This window comes from Bubalus kerabau, chromosome 4 (genome assembly GCF_029407905.1).
Source record: "Bubalus kerabau isolate K-KA32 ecotype Philippines breed swamp buffalo chromosome 4, PCC_UOA_SB_1v2, whole genome shotgun sequence".
Lineage (NCBI taxonomy): Eukaryota > Metazoa > Chordata > Mammalia > Artiodactyla > Bovidae > Bubalus > Bubalus kerabau.
The window spans coordinates 57,283,630-57,308,571 of NC_073627.1; the positions used below are offsets into that span (position 1 = coordinate 57,283,630).

Here is a 24,942-nt window from a genome sequence, read left to right on the forward strand (position 1 = left end):
CCCTGGCGGGTGGGATCTCAGTTCCCCGGTCAGGATCCAACCTGTTCCCTGTGCAGCTGCGGTGACGGTGTGGAGTCTTAACCACTGGACCACCAGGGAGGTCTCATACGCGTCAATTTGTAAAAAAGAATTAAGTTGTTTTTCGTCTGATTATAGTGTTTTTAAAATGTTTTGTATGGTTTTATGTTTTTGCTTTGAGGAATATTTTTTTCTCCCCCAGAAGGGTATTTCAGAAGTCAGCACTTGTTAAAACGTTGCTTGTAAAATCTGTAAAATAGTGTTTGAAGTTAAAAAAAAAAAATAGCAATCTTTGTAGAGCCTTGGCTAGGGAGTTAATAATAGTGGCCTTACCTATTATAAACTTAATTTTTATAACATTAAAAATGGGTTTCTATGTACCTCAACGTTATGGAGATTCTGTAGAAGTGTAAATCTGCTTCTAGGCTTTTATGTGATTAGGATAGTGTCTGCATTACTCTCATTGGACGGCCAAGTGGAAAAACTTAATCCCTATAAAAATTAGTTCAAATATTAGAGAATCCTCTGTGGAGAGTTTTCCATTTTTATCACCATATCACTTTTTCTTTTAAGCAGTGGAAATTCCCTTGGGTTCTCTCTGGCCCTCTTCCATCGTGTGAGCTATAGTGTTGGGAATCAGATGCCGATAGCATCTCTGGGGGCCACCCACTCAGGGGTTTGTTTGTTCTGCTAATCCATAGTTTTGGCCCCTGGTATAGACGTGTAAGTAAGATGAAAAGTTAAGATTCTGTGATGATGACCCAACCACCAAGAATTCTCTTAGAATAAGCTGGTTCAAACTTGAAGAAGTGCAACCTAACACAGCTTTTTAATTCTGGGCTTCAGGATTATGCTTTACAGATAACTGTTTTAGCCTTTTAGAAAAACAAGAAAATTCTCCCTCTGCCTCTCACATTTGAAGGTCCTAAGATATTAATTATTTGAGTTGGATAGAAAATAATACAGGTTCAAGTTTACCTGAAACCTTTTTAGTTAAAACAAAATTGATGATCCAGTTTAGTTGCATTAATTGTTTGAGGAAATATAGGGTTTGTTCCAGTCTGAACTGAGTTGTTAGGTGTTTTTTATATACTGCATTTCATATGCTCATATAGCTTGTAGTTCTATAAATAATTAACATTTAGACTGGTTAAACAAATAAGCACAGTTTGTTCCAGTTTTTCATTTACAGTTTAAATTGGTTCAAGTTACTGAGAAGTGTACAGCCACCATATATAATTTCTTTTTTTGTGAAAGCAGATTTAGACACACTTTTTTTTTTTTTTTTTTTCCTGTAATCAGGGGAAAAGGATTTCTCTCAGGAAATTGTGTGACTCCAGTTGATGACTGATCTCAACCGAGGCTGTCGGGGTGAGGGTTAGATGAGGCTGTTATTTTTACCATCAGACAGGGAGTCAAAATTGGATCTCTGAGAGCCTTTGATCCCTCCCCCCAGCCCCGAGATTAAACTGTGATCCAGAAAGCAGCAGCTTTCAAGGCTTGCATGAGGCCAGTCTTTTTCTGATCTCTGTAGAACATGGCAGCTTACAAAGTAGTTCATGCTGTCTGCTCTCTCCTTTGTGGGGTTCAGATTATGGATACCAGACATATCATGCTTAATGAGTGGCAGTTGTTGCCAGAGGAATGGGCGTTGGCTGTTGCTTCCAAAGTAGGCATTTGCTACGAATATCCCAGCACAGACATCAGGGGCAGGGGAGCAGGGAGTGTGACGGGAGGACATGGCGTTTACCGTTGTAAGTCCTGTGATTGTGTATTTCAGGGTCTGCAGGTTTTCCATGATGATTTCTCCAGCCAGAGGACAAAAGTCTTTAGACATGCTCCATTCCACTGGATGGAAACGGGAGGGTGGGGGGAAAGAGAGGGAGAGAGAAAAATAGGGAAAGAAAAAGGAAGAAGAGTCATCTATCAAGAATCTCTCTCAAAAACAGTGAAGTTTATCATCTTTCCCCTATATTGGCAATCTAACAATTCTCAGGGTAAGGCAGTTTCCATGTCCACCATTATTTTTTAAAACAAAAGCAGGAAAAAAGCACTCATTCACTCAATAGTGATTGTGTGTGCTAAGTCACTTTAGTCGTGTATGACTCTTTGTGACCTCGTGGACTGTAGCTGGCCAGGCTCTTCTGTTCATGGGATTCTCTAGGCAAGAATACAGGAGTGGATTGCCATGCCCTTCTCCAGGGGATCTTCCTGACCCAGAGATCGAACCTGCATCTCTTAAGTCTCCTGCAGTGGCAGGCAGGTTCTTTATCCCAGTGCCACCTGGTATGTATTTATGCGTATAGATACACACATGCTAAGACATATTATATACAAGTTTGTTGCGTATAGAAGATAAGTTATTTATTACATGTTAGAAGTGAAGGATTCATTAGGATATTACCTTCTATTTGTTCCCCAGGTCTGGTTTCTGGTTCACCATTTTACTGAGAGATTTACTTGAAGATCCCAGGGGTATTCTTCTCACAAATAAGGAAGCCTCCTTTCATGCCCTCCTGCATAATTTGACTCCTCCTTCTAGAATAATTCTCTTTTTTTAGTGTCCTACGCTCTACTCCTCTGGCTTTGCTTCTCCTCCATGATAGTGTCTTCCAGGCTTTTTCATTGGCTTCTTTTCAGCTGGAGAATTTGGGATTTGTGGCTGACCTCTTTAGTGCTCCCCATACGCCTGACATCTCCAGAACGGGTGTTCATTCACAGTTAAACCTAACACTCAAATTGTAACACCCCATTTTACTGTGAGACATGCTCTTTCCTAACATTTTCCACTGGCTGGATAAACCCATGGTCAGGAGAGAGACATTGTACATCATCAGTAAAAAGCGTCTTAAGTGACCGTTTATACACGGCAGGATTTGAGGCAACCCTAAATGAAGCGTGAGCTTAAGTCACATGGATGACAAGGCCTGCATGTTTCTAAACCTCATGATGACAAGCTATAAACCTTAAGATTTAAATTATATTCTCTATGACACTTAAATACTTCAAAATTAAGCCAAACCGTCTAAATCCTGCTGCTCCCCCAGACTCAAGACAATTCCTCTGCTTGTGGAAGTACTCCATTAAGTACTTTTTCTTATAGGAATGTTACTCTTCTCTTTTTCTTAATTCCCACTCATGACTTTGCCACACATCTAGTCTACCAACCTAAAACTCGGTGCATCCTTTCCTCCTCTTTTTCTCCAGTTCCTCACAACCGGTTGATTACTATACCCAGTAAATTCTGTTTTTAAATGCCTCCCATAAATTTCCTCTCTTCCCTCACTGAAGCTATTCTAGAGCAGACTCTCATAATCATGAGCATCCATTCTGCAATTGATTTTTTTTTAGGCCTAATTAATAAACTCTCCTAATTGATTTTTCTGTTCATATCCGTATCCTTATATACAATCTTCTTATTATAACCTGCATTATAGTTTTAAAATATAGATCAAATTATTTAGTTTCTCTGCCTAAAATCTTTTCTCGGTGTCTAGTTGATTTCAAAGTGAGATGTAATCTTAACAAGGCATTCAAGGACCTTCACAGTCTAGTCCCAACCTTATTCTACTATGCTTATGTCCTGCCATTCCCAAAGCAAAGTCCTTGCTTTATAAATCTCTGTTGCCTGGCTATTATTCTGCATGTTTTTATGCCTCTGTCTTGTGTTCATCTTCCAACTTTGCTTGTCAAAACCCTACTAACCCTCTAAATTCCTCAGGAATAATTAATTAAATACATCTTTTTTTCTGTGTTCCCAAAGTACTTTATTTGTATAGAAATAAGCTTTAATGCACATAATTATGCTTTATTGTATGTATCTCTTTTTCTTGTTAGACGTTGGGAAATTTAAGAATAAGAAAAGAGTTAGTCATTTTTTCCCTCTAGATCCACACGTGGATCTGTGTTCTTGGTGCATAGAAGATGCTTACTAAATATTTCACAAATCAAATACATATATATTTGTTTTATTGTGTGCATTTGCATATGTACACATGCTCACACACACACAATTCAGAATAGACTGGTTTTCCAACATAGAGATATTTTTCTCATGTGAATCTTCTCTTTCTCCAAATTCTTGCCCTTTGAAGCTCTCAGGCACATTATAAAGTCTAATTAGAATCAAATGATTAAGGTATTGTGTTTACTCTCAAATCAAGCCTATACCTGATTATAAATACACATTCTAAAAATATATCTATGGATGTATTTTAATATATGTGTTTTATATATGTGTGTATATATGTATAATTTTTTCCCAAATGTTTTATTATGCTTAGGAGCGCTTAGCTCTTGAAAAAGCCAAGTTTCCTAAAGTCAAATTAGAGAGAGTTTGTAATCAGAGAATAATGTTGCATATTATTTTAAGCTAAAGAAAAAAGAGCAGTCACTGAGGGAATTATCACAAACAAAATGAAAATCAGTAGCACATGTGCAAGAACATTTATAAAGAACAAAGAATATAGGAAAATTCTAGAAACAAAAATATCTTTGGTTGCCACTGAGACATATATGGTTGACTGATGTGGTGAAGCCCCAAGTCCAAGGCTGAGGATCAAGAGCTTCTGATTTTGGGCTGAGGATTCAGGGTAATATCCAAAAGAAGGGCTAAGGATTAGTGGGAACAAGAGCAGATTATTTGATAAATGATTAATGAAAAGTTTCTCAGAGATGCAGTCTTTACAATTTCTGAAGAAACAACAATTTATTTTTGAATAAATGCTGTCATGTTCTATTGAAATACGTTCTACAAAGCATGTTTCAGATGGAAAAGAGGGCCTGGCTTCTTGAAAAACAGCACGCAAAAAAAAAAACAAAAACAAATAGAAGCAGTTTTGTAGGGAGGTATGGTCCTCTTTAGGAGTTAATAGAAAGGTTTAAGCGTTTAAGTCTAATTTGGTTTTATAATGTGTGTAGATTTCAACAGGGGAAGGATTTAGAGAAAGAGAAGACTCACGTGAAAGGAAAAAAATTCTCCACATTGGAATGGCCAGTCCATTCTGGGACAACCTAGAATGGACTGAAAAAACGTAGTTGTTTTCCCTCTATGTACTTCCTTGGGTTGGTGGGCTCTTTTGACATACAGAAAGGTGATTCTGCTCACTCCTGGAAATAGAGTGAGTAGAAATAACTTTGAGAGTCAATTGGGAGTTCTAAGAAGGCAACTTAGTAAGGTCTCTCTGGAAAGTTATGTGTAGGTAGTTTAAAGATTTAATATTAAAGCCATGAGAAAAATCACTTATAAGTCTGCTCTAAATCCCTAAAGAGTTGGAGCTGTGTATATGAAGTTTAAGACTATATAAGACTTATAATTTTCAGATAAGGATTAGGGCAACTGTTTCTACTTAGGTCTGGGACATAGAAGCAGGGTTCAATCATGCAATAGCTCACAGCAGTTGAACATTAGTAAAAAAGGTGCCAGACAAAACCTAGGTGTTAGTATTTCTTAACATTTGGCTCTGGCTCAAACTGTGAATCAGTGTATTTATATCAAATAGCTATGAATATTTTAAATGTGATTTGCTATTTTAACAAATATTTCGCTTTTATCTAAGCTTTAGAAATGTCAGCTGGGCGAGAGAGTTCTAGCTGAACCATCACCATTTTCCTGATGACAGTTATGTAAACCACAGACTGAAAGCTTAAGAAGAAAAAGAGCTCCTAAGGGTTTGGCCTTGTCACTTGAAGTCTATAATGTAAGGAGAAATGTCCCAGGGAGAAGGGTAGAAAATGCATGACTGGAAGCGTTAGGGTATGCAAGCAGAGAACTTAGTCAAAATGCAGGTCAATTTCATGCCTCATGGTGTGGCTTGAGGGATTAACAAACCCTGGAGTTGTAACAGTGTTATAAATGAAGAGGCCATCCAGAGTCTGCCGGAGCCTCAGTGAGGCATGCTCTACTGTGTGGTGATGAGGACTGTGTAAAAGGAAAGGCATAAAGAGGTAACATTGCAGCAATGTCTAGTTTCTCTTCAATTGATTAAAAAAAAAAAATCTAAAACTTGCTGTTGTCCAGCTTCTCCCTCAAATCTCACATGACTCAAAGTCTAGAGAAGTTGTTCTACCCTCTTCACACATCAGCCGGGCAGACTGTAAAAGGCATCTTCTTGTCCAGGCCCTAACCAAGCTTTCCACTTGAGCCTCACCAGCCACTCGACTTCAGGCCCATTGCTTATGCTGTTTTCTCTTTTGGTATGCTCGCCTTCCCCCAAATCTTCTACCCACTTCATTCAAACTCCTGGTTCCAGGACCCTTCCTTTTCACAGCTTTTCTTGGCTTTCCAAGGGAAGCCCCTTTGAAAAATTCCCCATAGCAATTGTAATACATTGTTACATTGCACTTACTTTATTATTTTGTATCTAAGAGATCTGTCTCCTCTTTAGTCTATGAGCTCTCTGAGAGCCTGAACCAAGCTGCATCAATACCATTAATACCATGCATCTATCATAGCACCTATAGCACAATATAGGTGGCTCAGTATATATTGGGTGAACTGAACCCTTGATTCATGACTTTGGAATGCTTGAAGACTAAGATAGACAGAAATCTGACCCTGGTACTTAAAGAATAAGAAAACAGTGTTATAATAGAAAAAATTACACTCAAAAGAGAACAGAAGTTGTTTGAGCTGCTTAATAAGTAGTTGAGATGGAGATTAATTCCTGGCTTTCAGATTCCCAGCATCCCAGGCTGTTCACTTGTCTATACTGCCTCTGAGGACCCCCAAAATTAAAGTTTATTTCCTATTCCCTATCAGCACTTCTATGGAACCAAAACAGCATTTTTACTGGCCACACTCACCCAGCGCCTTAGCTAATGAATGGAATTTGGCTAGACTGCCCAGCCCAGCACCAGAGCATTATGAAATCTTCCCTTGATCCATCTAATTGTGCAGTTTCTAACCTTTCAGGCCAACCATAGCACAAGAGGAAGAGAGAGGGAGAGAGGAGCATGCCTAGAAATCCGGAGAAAGATCAAATATAGTCATTTCTAGAGATGAGAAGATCTGTCTTGCTAAAGCATGAACCCACTCCACACTTGTGAGGTTTAAATTGGGAACTGACGTGAAAACTCTGAATCTGGGAATTCTGTTTAGGTCTGGCAACATACGAGATTGGAGCCGCTTGCATTTTTTATTTTAAATTCCCTGGGTAGTTCGAGGAGCAGGGGCATGCATTACTTTCAAACAAGAATCTTTATTGTTTGCATAGCACACAGTCTTCCAGTTAATTAGAAAAACATTTTTTTCCCAAATTAAATTTCCCTAGAAAAACAATGATTTAAATTAAGGGCAAAAGGCTTTTTTTGGGGGTGGGGGGAGACACTAGTAAATCCTTCCTGCACCTATTGCTTCTAGAAGACTAAAAGTGCAGTTGGAATTGGAAGGCTATATTCAATTCTTTATTGTGAGATTCTGCCATCCATAAAAATAATATGGCTCTACTTGTATAGGTTATGTACTGTCTTAGTTTTGCCTGACATATGACAGACTACCTATAGATACAGACATGATGAAGAGATTCTAAATGTTCAGGTTTTTGAAAAGTGCATAACACTGCAAAAGAGTATAAGTGCCAGCAACAAAACTCAGCTCCACAATCTGATCTATTTGCTTCTTTATCTCCTAATGGCTTTCCTCTTATGACTCTCATCTGAATTCGTACTTTCTCTCAATCCTCTTTGCTTTCTAAATGAAATACATAATTTTTGTGAGTCTTACTACTACTAAGAGTTCTTTCTCTTTTTCCAAGCATGGCATGAAGTGTTTGTTGAAGGAACACCAGTCAGTCTTTCAGAGGCCCGGCTGCCATCAGTTTAATGTCTTCAGTGAGATTCAAAGAGCTTCACCTCTTGTACTTTTTGGGTCTCTTAACCAGAGGTGCCTTTAAGCAGAAATTTCTTCAGTAATTTCTGCAGTTTGGGGATGAGAAAGTCTTAATAATCTCTACTACTGGTGTTACTGGAAGTATAATACCCCCAATCCCAGATCATATAGAAATCACTTTTTTTTTCTTTTCATTTTTAGGATCTCTTTCCTTACTAGAGTCATCTACTGGATTTTCCTAAAACATTAAATTAAGTTAGGAAGGTCTGAGATTTATCACAAACTACAAAGTGCAAAATCTCCTTATGTCATATCTAAGATTAGGTGATACGATAGGGTGTTTTAGAGACAGCACAGAGAGGCAGAAGGAGAAAGTCAGAGCTTGGTTCCAACCATATTTAGATCGGATAATTCCAGTGGGTGCTGGAGTTGACCCATATGGCTTCCAAGAGCTGATTGTTAAAATTTCAGGAATTTTTCCAGCTAGAAGTTAAACATAGCCATCATTAAAAATTAAATTTTATAATCTTATAGTTAAATAAATTGTGTTAAAAAGACAGTAAATAATCAAAACTCATGGCTTCCTAATTTACTGCGTTTTATTATTAGTTATGCTCTTAAGATTATTGATACATGTTCTATCAGTCTGGTAGAAATAGGATATAATGATGTACTACTAGACTTATGTCCCCAGTCTGTTTACTGACATCACATTCAAACTGGGTGTGGTGGGAATATGTGCAGCATAGAAGTCAGCAAATGCTATGAAACCAAAGCTTGAGTTTTTATTTTCTGGAATGTCTAAACCAGGTGTTGCAAACTATAGTTAAAAGCCAAATCTTGCCAGAGGTCAGGCTTTTACATTTTTAAAGGACTGTAAATGCATGCATTCACACACACACACACACACACACACACACACACACACAGAGAGAATATGGGACAGAGACCACATGTAGCTCACAAAGCCTAATATGTTTACTCTCTGGTCCTTTGTAGAGAAATTTGCTGACCACTAGTCTAGACTTAAGAAAGTGATGGAGAGTTAATAATTCAAATTAAAGTTAAATGTCTCTGTGGCTGTTATATTATGAATAACACAAAATAATTGAGGAAATATTCTTCCAGTATTCAGAACTATTACTTGATTCTCCTCCTGCCCTCACTCTTTTGAAGCATCAAGGTCTTTTCCAATGAGTCGGTTCTTTACATCGGTGGCCAAAGTACTGGAGCTTCAGTTTTAGCAGTAGTTCCTCCAAGAATATTCAGGGTTGATTTCCTTTAGAATTGATTGGTTTGATCTCCCTGAAGCCCAAAGGACTCTCAAGAGTCTTCTCCAGTGCCACAGTTTGAAAGCATCAATTCTTCAGCACTCAGCCTGTCCTTATGGACAACTCTCACATCTGTATATGATCACTGGAAAAACCAGAGCCTTGACTCTATGGAACTTTGTTGGCAAAGTGATGTCTCTGCTTTTGAATATGCTGTTAGGTTGGTCATAGCTTTCCTTCCAAGGAGTAAGCATCTTTTAATTTCAAGACTGCAGTCACCATCTGCAGTGATTTTGGAGCCCAAGGAAATAAAATCTGTCACTGCTTCCACTTTTTCCCTTTCTATTTGCTATGAAGTGATGGGACTGGGTGCCATGATCTCTATTTTTTTAATGTTGAGTTTCTAGCAAGGTTTTTCACTTTCCTTTTTCACTCTCATCAGGAGGTTCTTCTTTGCTTTCTGACATCAGGGTGGTACCATCTGCATATCTGAGGTTGTTGATATTTCTCTGAGCAATCTTGATTCTAGCTTGTGATTCATCAAAGCTGGGATGATGTACTCTGCATAGAAGTTAATTTAACAGGGTGACAATATACAGCCTTGTCATACACCTTTCCCAATTTTGAACCAATCCATTGTTTCATGTCCAGTTCTGATTGTTGCTTCTTGATCTGCATACAGGTTTTTCGGGAGGCAGGTACAGTGGTCTGGTATTCCCATCTCTTTAGGAATTTTCCACTTTGTTGTGGTCCACACAAAGGCTTTAGCATAGTCAGTGAGGCAGAAGTAGATGTTTTTCTGGAATTCCCTTGTTTTCTCCATGATCCAATGGATGTTGGCAATTTGATCTCTGGTGGTTCCTCTACCTCCTCAAAACCCAGCTTGTATATCTGGAAGTTCTCGGTTCACATACTGCTGAAGCCTAGCTTGAAGGATTTTGAGTATAACCTTGTTAGAATGTGAAATGAGTTCAGTTGTATGGTAGTTTGAACATTCTTTGGCATTGCCCTTCTTTAGGACTGGAATGAAAACTGACATTTTCCTGTCCTGTGGCCACTGCTAAGTTTTCCAAATTTGTTGATCAATTGAGTGTAGCCCTTTAACAACATCATATTTTAGGATTTGAAATAGCTCAGGTGGAATTCCATTAGCTCCTTTAATTTTGTTCAAAGTAATGCTTCCTAATGGACTTTCCTGATAGCCCAGTTGGTAAAGAATCCACCTGCAATGCAGGAGACCCCAGTTGGATTCCTGGGAAGGGAAGATCCACTAGAGAAGGGATAGGCTACCCACTCCTATATTCTTAGGCTTCCCTTGTGGCTCAGCTGGTGAAGAGTCTGCCCACAATGTGGGAGACCTGGGTTCAGTCCCTGGGTTGGGAAGATCCCCTGGAGAAAGGAAAGGCTACCCACTCCAGTATCCTGGTCTGGAGAATTCCATAGACTGTATAGTCCATGGGGTCACGAAGAGTCGGACACGGCTGAGCGGCTTTCACTTTCACTTTCAGTTTCAATGCTGCCTAAGGCCCGCTTGACTTCTCACTCCAGGGTGTCTGGCTGTAGGTCAGTGATCATACCATCTGGGTTAGCTGGATCATAAAAACCTTTTTTGTATAGTTCTTCTGTGTATTCTTGCCACCTCTTCTTAATCTCTTCTGCTTCTGTTAGGTCCTTACTGTTTCTGTCCTTTATTGTGCCCATCCTTGGATGAAATATTCCCTTGATATTTCCAGTTTTTTGGAAAAGATCTCTAGTCTTTCCCACTCTATTGTTTTCCTCTGTTTCTTTGCAGTCTTCATTTAAGAAGGCTTTCTTTTTTAAAAATTAATTAATTTTTATAATTAAGGCTTTCTTATCTCTTTTTGCTATTCTCTATATTCTCTGGAACTCTGCATTCAGTTGGGCGTGTCTTTCCCTTTCTCCTTTGCCTTTCACTTCTCCCTTTCTTTCTCAGCTATTTGTAAAGCTTTCTCAGACAACCACTTTGCCTTCTTGCATTTCTTTTTCTTTAAGATGGTTTTGGTCTCTGCCTCCTGTACAATGTTATGAACCTCTGTCCATAGTTCTTTAGGCACTCTGTCTACCAGAGCTGAACTCCTGAATCTATTTGTCACCTCCAGTGTATAAACATAAGGGTTTTGATTTGGGTCATACCTGAATGGTCTAGTGGTTTTCCCTACTTTCTTTAATTTAAGCTTGAATGTTGCAATAAAGAGCTCACGATCTGAGTCACAGTCAGCTCCAGTTCTTGTTTTAGAGCTTCTTCATCTGTGGCTGCAAAGAACATAATCAATCTGATTTTAGTATTGACCATCTGATGATGTCAGTGTGTAGACTCATCTTTTGGGTTGTTGGAAGAGGTTTTTTCTATGACCAGAGTGATCTCTTGACCAAACCGTTAGCCTTTGCTCTGCTTCAGATTGCTCTCCAAGGCCAAACTTGCCTGTTACTCTGGGTATCTTTTGACTTCCTACTTTTGCATTCCAATCCCCTATGATGAAAAGGACACTTTTCTTTTTGGTGTTAGTTCTAGAAAGTGTTGTAGGTCTTCAGAGAATAGGTAAACTTTAGCTTCTTTTTCAGCGTCAGTGATTGGGGCATCAGTTCAGTTCAGTTCAGTCGCTCAGTCCTGTCCAACTCTTTGCGACCCCATGAATCGCAGCACGCCAGGCCTCCCTGTCCATCACCAACTCCCAGAGTTCACTCAGACTCATGTCCATCGAGTCAGTGATGCCATCCAGCCATCTCATCCTCTGTCGTCCCCTTCTCCTCCCACCCCCAATCCCTCCCAGCATCAGAGTCTTTTCCAATGAGTCAACTCTTCCCATGAGGTGGCCAAAGTACTGGAGTTTCAGCTTTAGCATCATTCCTTCCAAAGAAATCCCAGGGCTGATCTCCTTCAGAATGGACTGGTTGGATCTCCTTGCAGTCCAAGGGACTCTCAAGCGTCTTCTCCAACACCACAGTTCAAAAGCATCAATTCTTCAGTGCTCAGCCTTCTTCACAGTCCAACTCTCACATCCATACATGACTACTGGAAAAACCATAGCCTTGACTAGATGGACCTTTGTTGGCAAAGTAATGTCTCTGCTTTCGAATATGCTATCTAGGTTGGTCATAACTTTCCTTCCAAGGAGTAAGTGTCTTTTAATTTCATGGCTGCAGTCACCATCTGCAGTGATTTTGGAGCCCAGGAAAATAAAGTCTGACACTGTTTCCACTGTTTCCTCATCTTTTTCCCATGAAGTGATGGGACCAGATGCCATGATCTTCGTTTTCTGAATGTTGAGCTTTAAGCCAACTTTTTCACTCTCCTCTTTCAGTTTCATCAAGAGGCTTTTTAGTTCCTCTTCACTTTCTGCCATAAGGGTGGTGTCATCTGCATATCTGAAGTTATTGATATTTCTTCTGGCAATCTTGATTCCAGCTTGTGCTTCTTCCAGCCCAGTGTTTCTCATAATGTACTCTGCATAGAAGTTAAATAAGCAGGGTGGCAATATACAGCCTTGATGTACTCCTTTTCCTATTTGGAACCAGTCTGTTGTTCCATGTGCAGTTCTAACTGTTGCATAGACTTGGATTATTGTAATGTTGAAAGGTTCGCCTTGGAAATGAACAGAGATTCTTCTGTCATTTTTGAGATTGCACCCAAGTGCTGCATTTCAGACTCTTTTGTGGACTATAAAGACTACTCCATTTCTTCTAAGGGAATCTTGCCCACAGTAGTAGATATAATGGGCTGCTTAACTAAATTAGCTCATTCCTGTCCATTTTAGTTCACCGATTCCTAAGATGTTGATGCTCAGTCTTGCCATCTCCTGCCTGACCATGACCAATTTACCTTGATTCATGGACCTAGCATTGCAGGTTCCTATGTAGTATTGTTCTTTACAGCATCGGACTTTACTCACCATCAGACACCTCCGCAGCCAAGCATCATTCTTGCTTTGGCCCAGCCGTTTCATTCTTACTAGAACTGCTGGCAATTGCCCTCTACTTTTCTCCAGTAGCCTATTGAACACCTTCTGACCTCAGGGGCTCATCTGCATGTATCATATCTTTTTGCCATTTTATACTATCCATGTGATTCTCTAGGCAAGAATACTGGAGTGGGTTGCCATTTCCTTCTCCAGTGGACCACATTTTGTCAGAAGTCTTCACTATAACCTGGCTGTCTTGGGTGGCCCTGCACAGTATAGCTCATAGCTTCATTGAGTTACACAAGCCTCTTTGCTGGGACAAGGCTGTGACCCACGAAGGGGATAGGCTGTGAGGGATTTATAAGGAAGTGTATGGTATATTTTATTATTATTATTTTAAAATTGTGGGCTACATATCCTATCAGTAAAATCTATGAAAAGGCTGGTGTGTGTATGTGTACTTTTTTTTCCTCAGAGATCCAACTGTTTAACATTGACCATCATACCACCGGATAAGTGCAGATGGTTGCTCAGATAAAGTATGAGTGTGGATGTATCCTGACTAGCAGGGTATAGTGTCCATGGAGGGTAGATTTCTCAAGGATAACTTAGGTAACAGTCTGTTATCTAAGATGAAAATGAGGTATGTAAGCCTTTTAAGAGGCAGGAGTGGCATAGTGAAGGAATCTGGGAGAAATGTTCATTTCCTAAGGAATTACCATTTGGGAGGTCTGTCCAGTGGCCAAGACCCAGGCACTGGTCTGTACAGGTGCTCAGACTCCTTACATCAGTGCTGCTTGCCCAAGCCAGGACTAGCCCAGGAACCAGCACAGCATGCAGCTTGTAGGGCAGGCATCTGTGGACCTGATTGTAACAAGGATGGCAGCACCATGGACTGGCCAACCAAAACCTCAATGTTGGCTGTATATATGGCAAAACATCCTAGTCTATTCCCTCTGATGGCCTGTAAGAGCGCCATGCCTAAACAGGGTCATCAGCTTCATTATTATTATAGTCTTTATTACATTTTATTATTATACATTATTGTTATTAATATTTAATTTCATGATTATCTAGGTTTTATGAATGGGCACTTTTAAGACACTGTGGCCTGAAAATGGAAACATTGGTCATTAATTCCTACAAACCTCTCACTTTTCCTTTTTCTTTGGAACATTGCCATATAAAACGCCCAGCAGATTACTGCTTTTCTAATTCGTTGATTATTCCTTGCCATTTCTCAACTTCAGAATGGTTGTGACATCATTTCTTGTTTATCGTAGCTATAAATTTTTATATTCTTTGTTGTATTTTCTCCATCACTACTCAACTGAGTTCCTTTCCTTGCAGCCTTTTCCACTGAGAAATAGTTATTAGTTTCTTTTATTCTTTAATTTGTGCAAATAGAAGGAGTAGCAATGTAAAAGGGTCCTAGGCCAAATTTACTTCAAATTCTTCTCCTTTTCTAATTTTTCTTACAAGATCTCTCTTTTTGCTTCATCCTCTAGGATTAGGGAAAGCCTTTGTTACTTGTTATTTTATTAGCCTTATTAATTTCAGCTTTCCTCAAATATCTGAGAATATTTGTCTCAAATATTTGGGAATTTATGTTATGTATATATGGGTAAAGCTGAAAGCCACTGTTGAGTCAAAACTGACAATAAAATCAGTACAGTACTTTTCAATTGAATGATTTGTCAAATCAGATTTTAGGTTACTTATAAAAATATTCTAAGAAGATAGTGCACCCATATGTACAAATGTGTGTGATAATTTGTTATTTAAGGGGTATTATGAAAATGAGAGCTTTTTGGTTTGATCTGTTTGTCTCAAATATGAAGTAACTAGTAATATTTTACATCAAGTTTATAAAGTTTGAATTTTTCCTCCATGAATGAAACTAATTTTTATAAGTAAATACTGAGTTTTATGAGCTTCCCCCATGGCCCAGTGGTAAAGATTCCACCAGCAATGGAGGAGACATAGAGACCCGTGTTTGATCCCTGGGTCAGGAAGATCCCCTGGAAAAGGAAATGGCAACCTGCTTCAGTAATCTTGCCTGGAAAATTCCATGGGCAGAGGAACCTGGTGGGCTATAGTCCATAGTGTTGCAAAGAGATGGACACGACTGAGTGACTAAACAATCCAGTTGAACTATTTCAAATCCTCGAAGATGATGCTGTGAAAGTGCTGCACTCAATATGCCAGCAAATTTGGAAAACTCAGCAGTGGCCACAGGACTGGAAAAGTTCAGTTTTCATTCCAATCCCAAAGAAAGGCAATGCCAAAGAATGCTCAAACTACTGCACAATTGCACTCATCTCACACGCTAGTAACGGAGAAGGCAATGGCACCCCACTCCAGTACTCTTGCCTGGAAAATCCCATAGACGGAGGAGCCTGGTAGGCTGCAGTCCATGGGGTTGCTAAGAGTCGGACACGACTGAGCGACTTCACTTTCACTTTTCACTTTCATGCATTGGAGAAGGAAATGGCAACCCACTCCAGTGTTCTTGCCTGGAGAATCCCAGGGACGGGGGAGCCTGGTGGGCTGCCGTCTATGGGGTCACACAGAATCAGACATGACTGAAGTGACTTAGCAGTAGCAGCACACGCTAGTAAAGTAATGCTCAAAATTCTCCAAGCCAGGCTTCAGCAATACGTGAACTGTGAACTTCCAGATGTTCAAAACATGTGGCTTTAGAAAAGGCAGAGGAACCAGAGATCAAACTGCCAACATCTGCTGGATCACTGAAAAGGCAAGAGAGTTCCTGAAAAACATCTATTTCTGCTTTATTGACTATGCCAAAGCCTTTGACTGTGTGGATCACAATAAACTGTGGAAATTTCTGAAAGAGATGAAAATACCAGACCACCTGACCTGCTTGTTGAGAAATCTGTATGCAGGTCAGAAAGCAACAGTTAGACCTGGACATGGAACAGACTGGTTCCAAATAGGAAAAGGAGTACGTCAAGGCTGTATATTGTCACCCTGCTTATTTAACTTATATGCAGAGTACATCATGAGAAACGCTGGGCTGGAGGAAGCACAAGCTGGAATCAAGATTGCCGGAAGAAATATAAAAAATCTCAGATATGCAGATGATACCACCCTTATGGCAGAAAGTGAAGAGGAACTAAAAAGCCTGTTGATGAAAGTGAAAGTGGAGAGTGAAAAAGTTGGCTTAAAGTTTAATATTCAGAAAACGAAGATCATGGCATCTGGTCCCATCACTTCATGGGAAATAGATGGGGAAACAGTGGAAACAGTGTCAGACTTTACATTTTTGGGCTCCAAAATCACTGCAGATGGTGACTGCAGCCATAAAATTAAAACATGCTTACTCCTCGGAAGAAAAGTTATGACCAACTTAGATAGCATATTCGAAAGCAGAGACATTACTTTGCCAACAAAGGTCTGTCTAGTCAAGGCTATGGTTTTTCCAGTGGTCATGTATGGATGTGAGAGTTGGACTGTGAAGAAAGCTGAGCACCGAAGAATTGATGCTTTTGAACTGTGGTGTTGGAGAAGACTCTTGAGAGTCCCTTGGACTGCAAGGAGATCCAACCAGTCCATCCTAAAGGAGATCAGTCCTGGGTGTTCTTTGGAAGGACTGATGCTAAGGCTGAAACTCCAGTACTTTGGCCACCTCATGGGAAGAGTTGACTCATTGGAAAAGACTCTGATGCTGGGAAGGATTGGGGGCAGGAGGAGAAGGGGACGACAGAGGATGAGATGGCTGGATGGCATCACCGACTCGATGGACATGGATTTGGGTGAACTCCGGGAGTTGGTGATGGACAGGGAGGCCTGGTGTGCTGTGATTCATGGGGTCGCAAAGAGTTGGACACGACTGAGTGACTGAACTGAAAAAATGACAACAATGATAAGTCTATTTTTAAAGCTTTTTTAAGGAACCTGAAGTTATAAGATGCCTAAGTAGATTTTCACTTATTTTAGACTGCTTTTTAAGAAAAACTGTCTTGATAATAATTTTTGTTCATTAAAGAAGTGTAAACTTTTTAAACGCTGCAATGGATAAAGGTGGACAAGAGCAGAGGCATAAGACCAAGTGACAAGTAGAGATCTGAAGGCTGGGACCTCTGTCCCATGCTCCTCCTCTGAGAATAGACAGCATCTGAAACCTGTTCCATGGGGTAACAGCTGCTCTGTGAGCTTCCTGAGATGCTAGGATTTTTGTTTTTGTTTTGCTTCCAGTGGAGTGATGCCCTTCTTGTCTGCAGGGAGAGACTCTGACAAGCTGTTTTACTTTCTAAAGCATACAGAGTAGGAAAGTGCAGGATCAGCTGTCTGATTTATACACACAAGTTTCAAGATATGTGATCAGTTCACAGCTTTCTAAATCCTATTGAATCCTCATGGAATTAAAAAGAAAGCAAAGGCATTCCAACTTTTCTGCCAGATGACAATTTTCATTCAGAGAAGAATATTCTATTTGGCTTTGGAGGTGGGGGGTAATTTTCCTACCCATTAAGAAAAATATAGAGGTAACATTGGTTTACAACATTATAAGTCTCATGTGTTCAACATTGTAAGTCTCATGTGTATAGCATTATGTTTCTACCTGTGTACACACTCCACTGTGCTTGCCACTAAAAATTTAGTTTTCATCTGTCACCATACATTGCCACCTTTTACCTGTTTGGTTCTCTCCCTACCTCCCTTTATTTTGGGTAACTACTACTCTCTTCTCCATATCTATGCATTTGTTTTTAATTTGGTTTGTTTTGTTAATTTATGTTGTTTAAAATTTTTTATTTTCCACATGAGAATGAAATCACACAATATTTTTCTCCTTCTGAGTCAGCCTAATACTCTCAAGGTCCACTGTGTTGTTGCATATAGCAAGATTTCATCTTTTCTTGTGGCTAAATAGTATTCTGGTGTGTGTATGTGTGTGTGGCCCACATCTTCATTCATCCATCCATCCACTGGTGGGCACTGAACAGTTGTTTTCATATCTTAGCTATGGTAAATCTACTATACCGAGTTTTAACATCCCATTTTTCTTCTTGGGCTTCCATGGTGGTTTAGCTGATAAACAATCCGCCTGCAATACGGGAGACCTGGGTTCAGTCCCTGGATTGGGAAGATCCCCTGGAGAAGGGAAAGGCTACCCACTCTAGTGTTGTGGCCTGGAGAATTCCATGGACTGTCCTGAACTCATTAAACTACCTAAGGAAAGGACTCATGCCAAAATGATTTTTGGACACCCACTCCACTCTTATAGAATTATTGAGTACAGGCTCAAATTGACAGGGTTTGACTTGAGTCAAATTGAGGGGGTTTATATGTGGACATACATGAGTGAGGGACAGTTCTCCTAGGTCCATTTTGCTCCCTTGACCTACAAAATAAGAACTTCTTTCCTGGGCGTTTAAGCTAATTTCTGAGCCTTATTTTTCACTACTCTCTGCATTTGCTCTGTGCTCCAGCAAAAGAAAACTAACACTTAATGAAAATCGACCAGGTTCTTTCACAGATAATTTTGCTATGGTTTTTCCTCACAATATTCCTGCAAGATAGGCTAAAATAATTCTGCCAATTTAACAAGTGCAGAACTGGGAATTAAAGCCAAGTCTGTGTGAACCCAAAACTCACATAAAAACTTTTTTGAGCCTGTGATAATATCCTCTGCCTTTGTCCTGGTCTGCAAGGCCCTGGGTAACATGGACCTTCTCCCTCTTCTAGCTTCAATTTCAATGCACTTACAAGTTCTTCTTCTGATTTTTAGATCCTCAAGCATGTCAAGCTTCTTCTTCTCCTCACATACTGTTCATTTTGCTGGAACTGTTTTTTCCTTTCTGACTTTTGTCATTGTCTCTTCCTTCCCCTTACATTTCTACTGTAAATGTCACTTTTGCACGAAAGTGTTCTCTCATCAAGATAAAATTAACACCCCTGTTACATGTCTCAGATAGATAATAGTAGCATGCTGCTGCTGCTGCTAAGTCGCTTCAGTCGTGTCCGACTCTGTGCAACCCCATAGACGGCAGCCCACCAGGCTCCCCCGTCCCTGGGATTCTCCAGGCAAAAACACTGGAGTGGGTTGCCATTGCCTTCTCCAATGCAGGAAAGTGAAAAGTGAAAGCGAAGTCGCTGACTCTTGTCCGACTCGTAGCGACCCCATGGACTGCAGCCCACCAGGCTCCTCCATCCATGGGATTTTCCAGGCAAGAGTACTGGAGTGGGGTGCCATTGCCTTCTCCTAATAGTAGCATAGTGATTACCTATTATTTCAGTTATCTTTTTAATCTTAAAAACACTGTGAAGACAATGGCTATGAATATATATTCTGATCACAATAAACTGTGGAAAATTCTGAAGGAGGTGGGAATACCAGACCATCTGATCTGCCTCTTGAGAAACCTGTATGCAGGTCAGGAAGCAACAGTTAGAACTGGACATGGAACAATAGACTGGTTCCAAATAGGAAAAGGAGTACGTCAAGGCTGTATAATGTCACCCTGTTTATTTAACTTCTATGCAGACTACGTCATGAGAAACGCTGGGCTGGAAGAAGCACAAGCTGGAATCAAGATTGCTGGGAGAAATATCAATAACCTCAGATATGCAGATGACACCACCCTTATGGCAGAAAGTGAAGAGGACCTGGGAAATAGATGGGGAAACAGTGGAAACGGTATCAGACTTTATTTTTTTGGGCTCCAAAATCACTGCAGATGGTGACTGCAGCCATGAAATTAAAAGACGCTTACTCCTTGGAAGGAGAGGTATGACCAAACTAGATAGCATATTCAAAAGCAGAGACATTACTTTGCCAACAAAGGTCCATCTAGTCAAGGCTATGGTTTTTCCAGTGGTCACGTATGGATGTGAGAGTTGGACTGTGAAGACAGCTGAGTGCCGAAGAATTGATGCTTTTGAACTGTGGTGTTGGAGAAGACGCTTGAGAGTCCCTTGGACTGCAAGGAGATCCAATCAGTCCATTCTGAAGGAGATCAGCCCTGGGATTTCTTTGGAAGGAATGATGCTAAAGCTGAAACTCCAGTACTTTGGCCACCTCATGGGAAGAGTTGACTCATTGGAAAAGACTCTGATGCTGGGAGGGATTGGGGGCGGGAGGACAAGGGGACGACAGAGGATGAGATGGCTAGATGGCATCACTGACTTGATGGGCGTGAGTTTGAGTGAACTCCAGGAATTGGTGATGGACAGGGAGGCCTGGCGTGCTGTGATTCATGGGGTCGCAAAGAGTCGGACACGACTGAGAGACTGAACTGAACTGAACTGAAGAGGACCTAAAGGGCCACTTGATGAAAGTGAAAGAAGAGAGTGAAAAAGTTGGCTTAAAGCTCAACATTCAGAAAATGAAGATCATGGCATCTGGTCCCATCACTTCATGGCAAATAGATGGGGAAACAGTGGGAACAGTGTCAGACTTTATTTTTGGGGGCTCCAAAATCACTGCAGATGGTGATTGCAGCCATGAAATTAAAAGATGCTTACTCCTTGGAAGAAAAGGTATGACCAACCTAGATAGCATATTCAAAAGCAGAGACATTACTTTGCCAACAAAGGTCCGTCTAGTCAAAGCTATGGTTTCTCCAGTAGTCGTGTATGAGAATTGGAGTGTAAAGAAAGCTGAGCACTGAAGAATTAATGCTTTTGAACTGTGGTGTTGGAGAAGACGCTTGAGAGTCCCTTGGACTGCAAGGAGATCCAACCAGTCCATCCTAAAGGAGATCAGTCCTGGGTGTTCACTGGAAGGACTGATGCTGAAGCTGAAGCTCCAATACTTTGGCCACCTCATGCAAAGAGCTGACTCATTGGAAAAGACTCTGACGCTGGGCGGGATTGAGGGCAGGAGGAGTAGGGGATGACAGAGGATGAGATGGCTGGATGGCATCACTGACTCAATGGACATGAGTTTGGGTAAACTTTGGGAGTTGGTGATGGACAGGGAGGCCTGGCATGCTGCGATTCATGGGGTCACAAAGAGTCGGACATGACTGAGCGACTGAACTGAACTGAATAGCTAGTATATGCCACCCTGGCGGCTCAAACAGTAAAGAATCTGCCTGCAATGCAGAAGACCTGGTTTGATCCCTGGGTCGGGAAGATCCTTGGAGAAGGGAGTGGCTACCCACTCCAGTATTCTTGCCTGGAGAATGTTATGGCCAGAGGAGCCTGGTGAACTACAGTCCACAGGGTCTGAAAGAGTCAGACATGACTAAGTGAATAACACTTCACTACTTTATAGTAGGTCTCTCTCTCTCTCTAGTTGCTAAGTCGTGTCCAATGCTTGTGACCCCATGGACTGTGGCCTGCCAGGCTCCTCTGTACATGGGATTTTTTCAGGCAAGAATACTGGAGTGGGTTGCCATTTCCTTCTCCAGGGGATCTTCCCAACCCAGGAATCGAACCCAGGTCTTCTGCATTGCAGTAGGTCAATAAATATTTATTGAATAGATATTAGATTACTGTTCAGTTAGGTTGTGTGTATATAGAAAACAAGTGCCATGGCCCCTAGTCTTAAGAAGCTTACACTTTAATATTATCGTCCATTTTTTTTAGATAATGACAGGAGATACAGGGAGATCAAGTGTGTCTCGGACCAATGTGCTTACTCCATCACCATGCCAACTCTCAGGAAACAAGTTGTCTTTCCAGCCTGAAGCGTCTCCCATCTCCTTTATCAAAACCTACTTGAGTGAAAGGCTCATGCTCCTTCAACCTTGGTCCTTCTTCCTGCTTCCTCAGAGTAATTTTATCTGTCCTTCTTTCTGACATTAATGCTCTCTATTTTGTATTAGAATGATTCATGGACTGCATGTTCAACTCGAGCTGCACAACATATTTCAAGTTTTTCTCCTTTTAATTTTTTTAAACTCAATTATTATCACCTTCATCCAAGCTAGCACCATTTCACACTGGAACTCCTAGGACAGTCTCAGAGCTGAACCAGACGGTCTCTCCCTCTGTTCACACCCGCTCCCCCTTCCCCTAGTCTACTGAAGCCAGAACAGTCTCTTTGAAACATAAATAATATCACAATACTCTCCTTCATTGAAACCTTATAACCTTATGAAATCTAAACACCTTAACGTAGTCTACAACAGGGGTTGGCAAACTGAGACCCTGTGGGCCAAATCCAGCCTGCCACCTGTTTTTGTTCTGTGAGCTAAGAATGGTTTTTATACTGAAAAAAGCATCAAAATGTACTGTAAGTTGTGAAAATTATATGAAATTCATATTTCAGTATCCATAAATAAGATTTTATTGGAACACAACCCCTGCTCATTCTTTTACATATTGTCTCAATGGCAGATTTGAATAGTTGCAATAGAGACCATATGGCCTGCAAAGCCTGAAATATTTACTATCTGATCCTTTATAGAAAGAATTTGTAGACCTCTCGTCTACAAGGAGTCATGATCTGGCGCCTGCCTACTTCTTTGGAATCCCCTGTCCTACTTTCTACCCATTTTGCTTCATCTGCACTCTCTTTCTCTCAGTTACTAAGTTATTTCTCCCAAGCTCATCGGCATCTCTCTCCAGTACATTATCTTTCTTTCTTTAGGGTTCTTGCTGCTGCTGCTGCTAAGTCGCTTCAGTCGTGTCCGACTCTGTGCGACCCCATGGACTGCAGCCTACCAGGCTCCTCCGTCCATGGGATTCTCCAGGCAAGAACACTGGAGTGGGTTGCTTTTGCCTTCTTAGGGTTCTTATCATTATCTAAAATCATCTTGTTTAAATTTATGTGTTTATTCAAGAAATACGAGCTTCATGTTTTGTCTGTTTTTCCCCGACTGTATCCCCAGGGCCTAAAAGAGGATCTGCACACTGGGGGCATTCAAAAAACCATGTTAAATGACTTTTCCCTTAATTTTCTTCAGGGAAGACATTGTATCTGACTCATTTTTGTATCTCCCATCGTGACCAACATTGTGTCCTGTATGGAATAATAATAATAGTTTCAAAAATAGCTGTTAACTGAATAAAGTGCCAGACACTTATTTCCTTTTCCTCCTGAGTCAAAGCGAGAAAACACCTGTTGTCAGCTGGACCCCAAGAAATAATAAAATGTGTACAGCATCTTTTTCTACCTTATCTACAGTGCATTGTTTGGGGGCACATTTTAATGAGGGGCCATGAATTCTAGCATATTTCTCAGAGAGCAGTAGCTATAGGTACCTTAGGTGCCCCAAGAAAGAGTATTTTTCATTGATGGTGAGTTAGGCTCAGTGTTTTCTAATTATGGGAAAAAAACATTGGCAAAAGATGTGTTGGCAGTTTTTCCTATGAAAATTGCTCCAATTATTTTTCAAAAGGTTATGGATTGCCTTTTAAAATATTGCATGTGCAAAATGCTACACACACACACACAAAGGTAAAAAGAAAATCCTGAATTAGACATAAAGAGATGATGGTTTATGAGGAAGCTAATGCCCAGTGATCTTTGGAGGACACTGGGAAGATATTTATTAATATTTATTGGAGTACTTTGATTTATTGGAGTATCTATGATCCTGTATCACAGATAATATTTGTCTCATTTTACAAATGAGAAAACTCAGACCCCAAAGAATAAATAGCTTAAGGATATATAGCTTATCAGCACATATAAGCTATATATGGATTTGAACCTCTGTCTGTTTGTCTTCCTCCCAAGCCCATATGAGGAGAAAGTGATAAATGGACTAACAGCCATGTTGAAGTCTTTTAAGCTAGAGAAAGCCCCAGCTGTGAAGAGTTTGTAGAAAGTGCTTATAATATTTGACTTCCAGTGTGTGAACCTAAGACAGGGCTCCAGGTTGGCAGCTCTGTCTCGTTTCCCCAAGGGCCAGCCTTGTCTCCAATCCTGTGATTTCCTTGTTGTGGTTTAAGAGGGACTGAAGATAGTGGAGAAGGCAATGGCACCCCACTCCAGCACTCTTGCCTGGAAAATCCCATGGACGGAGGAGCCTGGTAGGCTGCAGTCCGTGGGGTCGCTAGAGTCGGACACGACTGAGCGACTTCACTTTCAGTTTTCACTTTCATGCATTGGAGAAGGAAATGGCAACCCGCTCCAGTGTTCTTGCCTGAAGAATCCCAGGGATGGGGGAGCCTGGTGGGCTGCCATCTATGGGGTGGCACAGAGTCGGACACGACTGAAGCGACTTAGCAGCAGCAGAAGATAGTGGGCAGTGACCACCAAGCAGGACAGGAGCTTGTACTTCTGCTGGAGACTGTGAGGCTCATGAAGGTGTTCTGTATCTCCATGTCAGCCACACGTGGCTGTGGTTGCCATGACACGTACTGAATTAGAAGGAAAAATAGCAATGTAAACCATCGCAGAAAACTCATGTGAATTGCTGGCATATATTCTGAGCCTGTTTCATCTTATGTAACCTCACTGGTGTCAGATACTCCTCCTTCACCTCCCTCTCCACCTCTCCACCATGACCTACTCTATTCCTCCCAAGTCCTGAATAAGGTCCATGTCCTCTTTCACCTGTTTCTCTCTCCTCTGAATAAGACGCTTAAGCCGAGATAAGAGAGTGCACGTTATTGATAATTGATTGAAAGTCGTTCAGTCATGTCCAACTTTTTGCGACCCCATGGACTATACAGTCCATGGACTTCTCCAGGTCAGAATACTGGAGTGGGTAGCCTTTCCCTTCTCCAGGGATCTTCCCAACCCAGGGATTGAACCTAGGTCTCCCGCATTGCAGGTGAATTCTTACCAGCTGAGCCACAAGGGAAGCCCAAGAATAGAGGAGTGGGTAGCCTATCCTTTTTCCAGTGGATCTTCCTGACCCAGGAATCAAAACCAGGGTCTCCTGCATTGCAGGTGGATTCTTTACCAACTGAGCTATCAGGGAAGCACAACGTGGGGATAAACCAACTCCAAAGCAGGAGTGGTTCCTTAGGATCCAGA

At 40.9% G+C, this 24,942-nt stretch overlaps 1 protein-coding gene across 1 annotated transcript in view; it reads right to left on the bottom strand.

Moving 5' to 3' along the window:
- ANKFN1 (ankyrin repeat and fibronectin type III domain containing 1) overlaps positions 1-24,942 on the bottom strand; it is a 168,118-nt gene that overhangs the window by 82,150 nt on the left and 61,026 nt on the right. Inside the window, exon 5 of the mRNA XM_055577564.1 lies at positions 1,769-1,866. Coding sequence (XP_055433539.1) covers positions 1,769-1,866 — 98 coding nt within the window. The remainder of the gene's footprint in view (positions 1-1,768; positions 1,867-24,942) is intronic.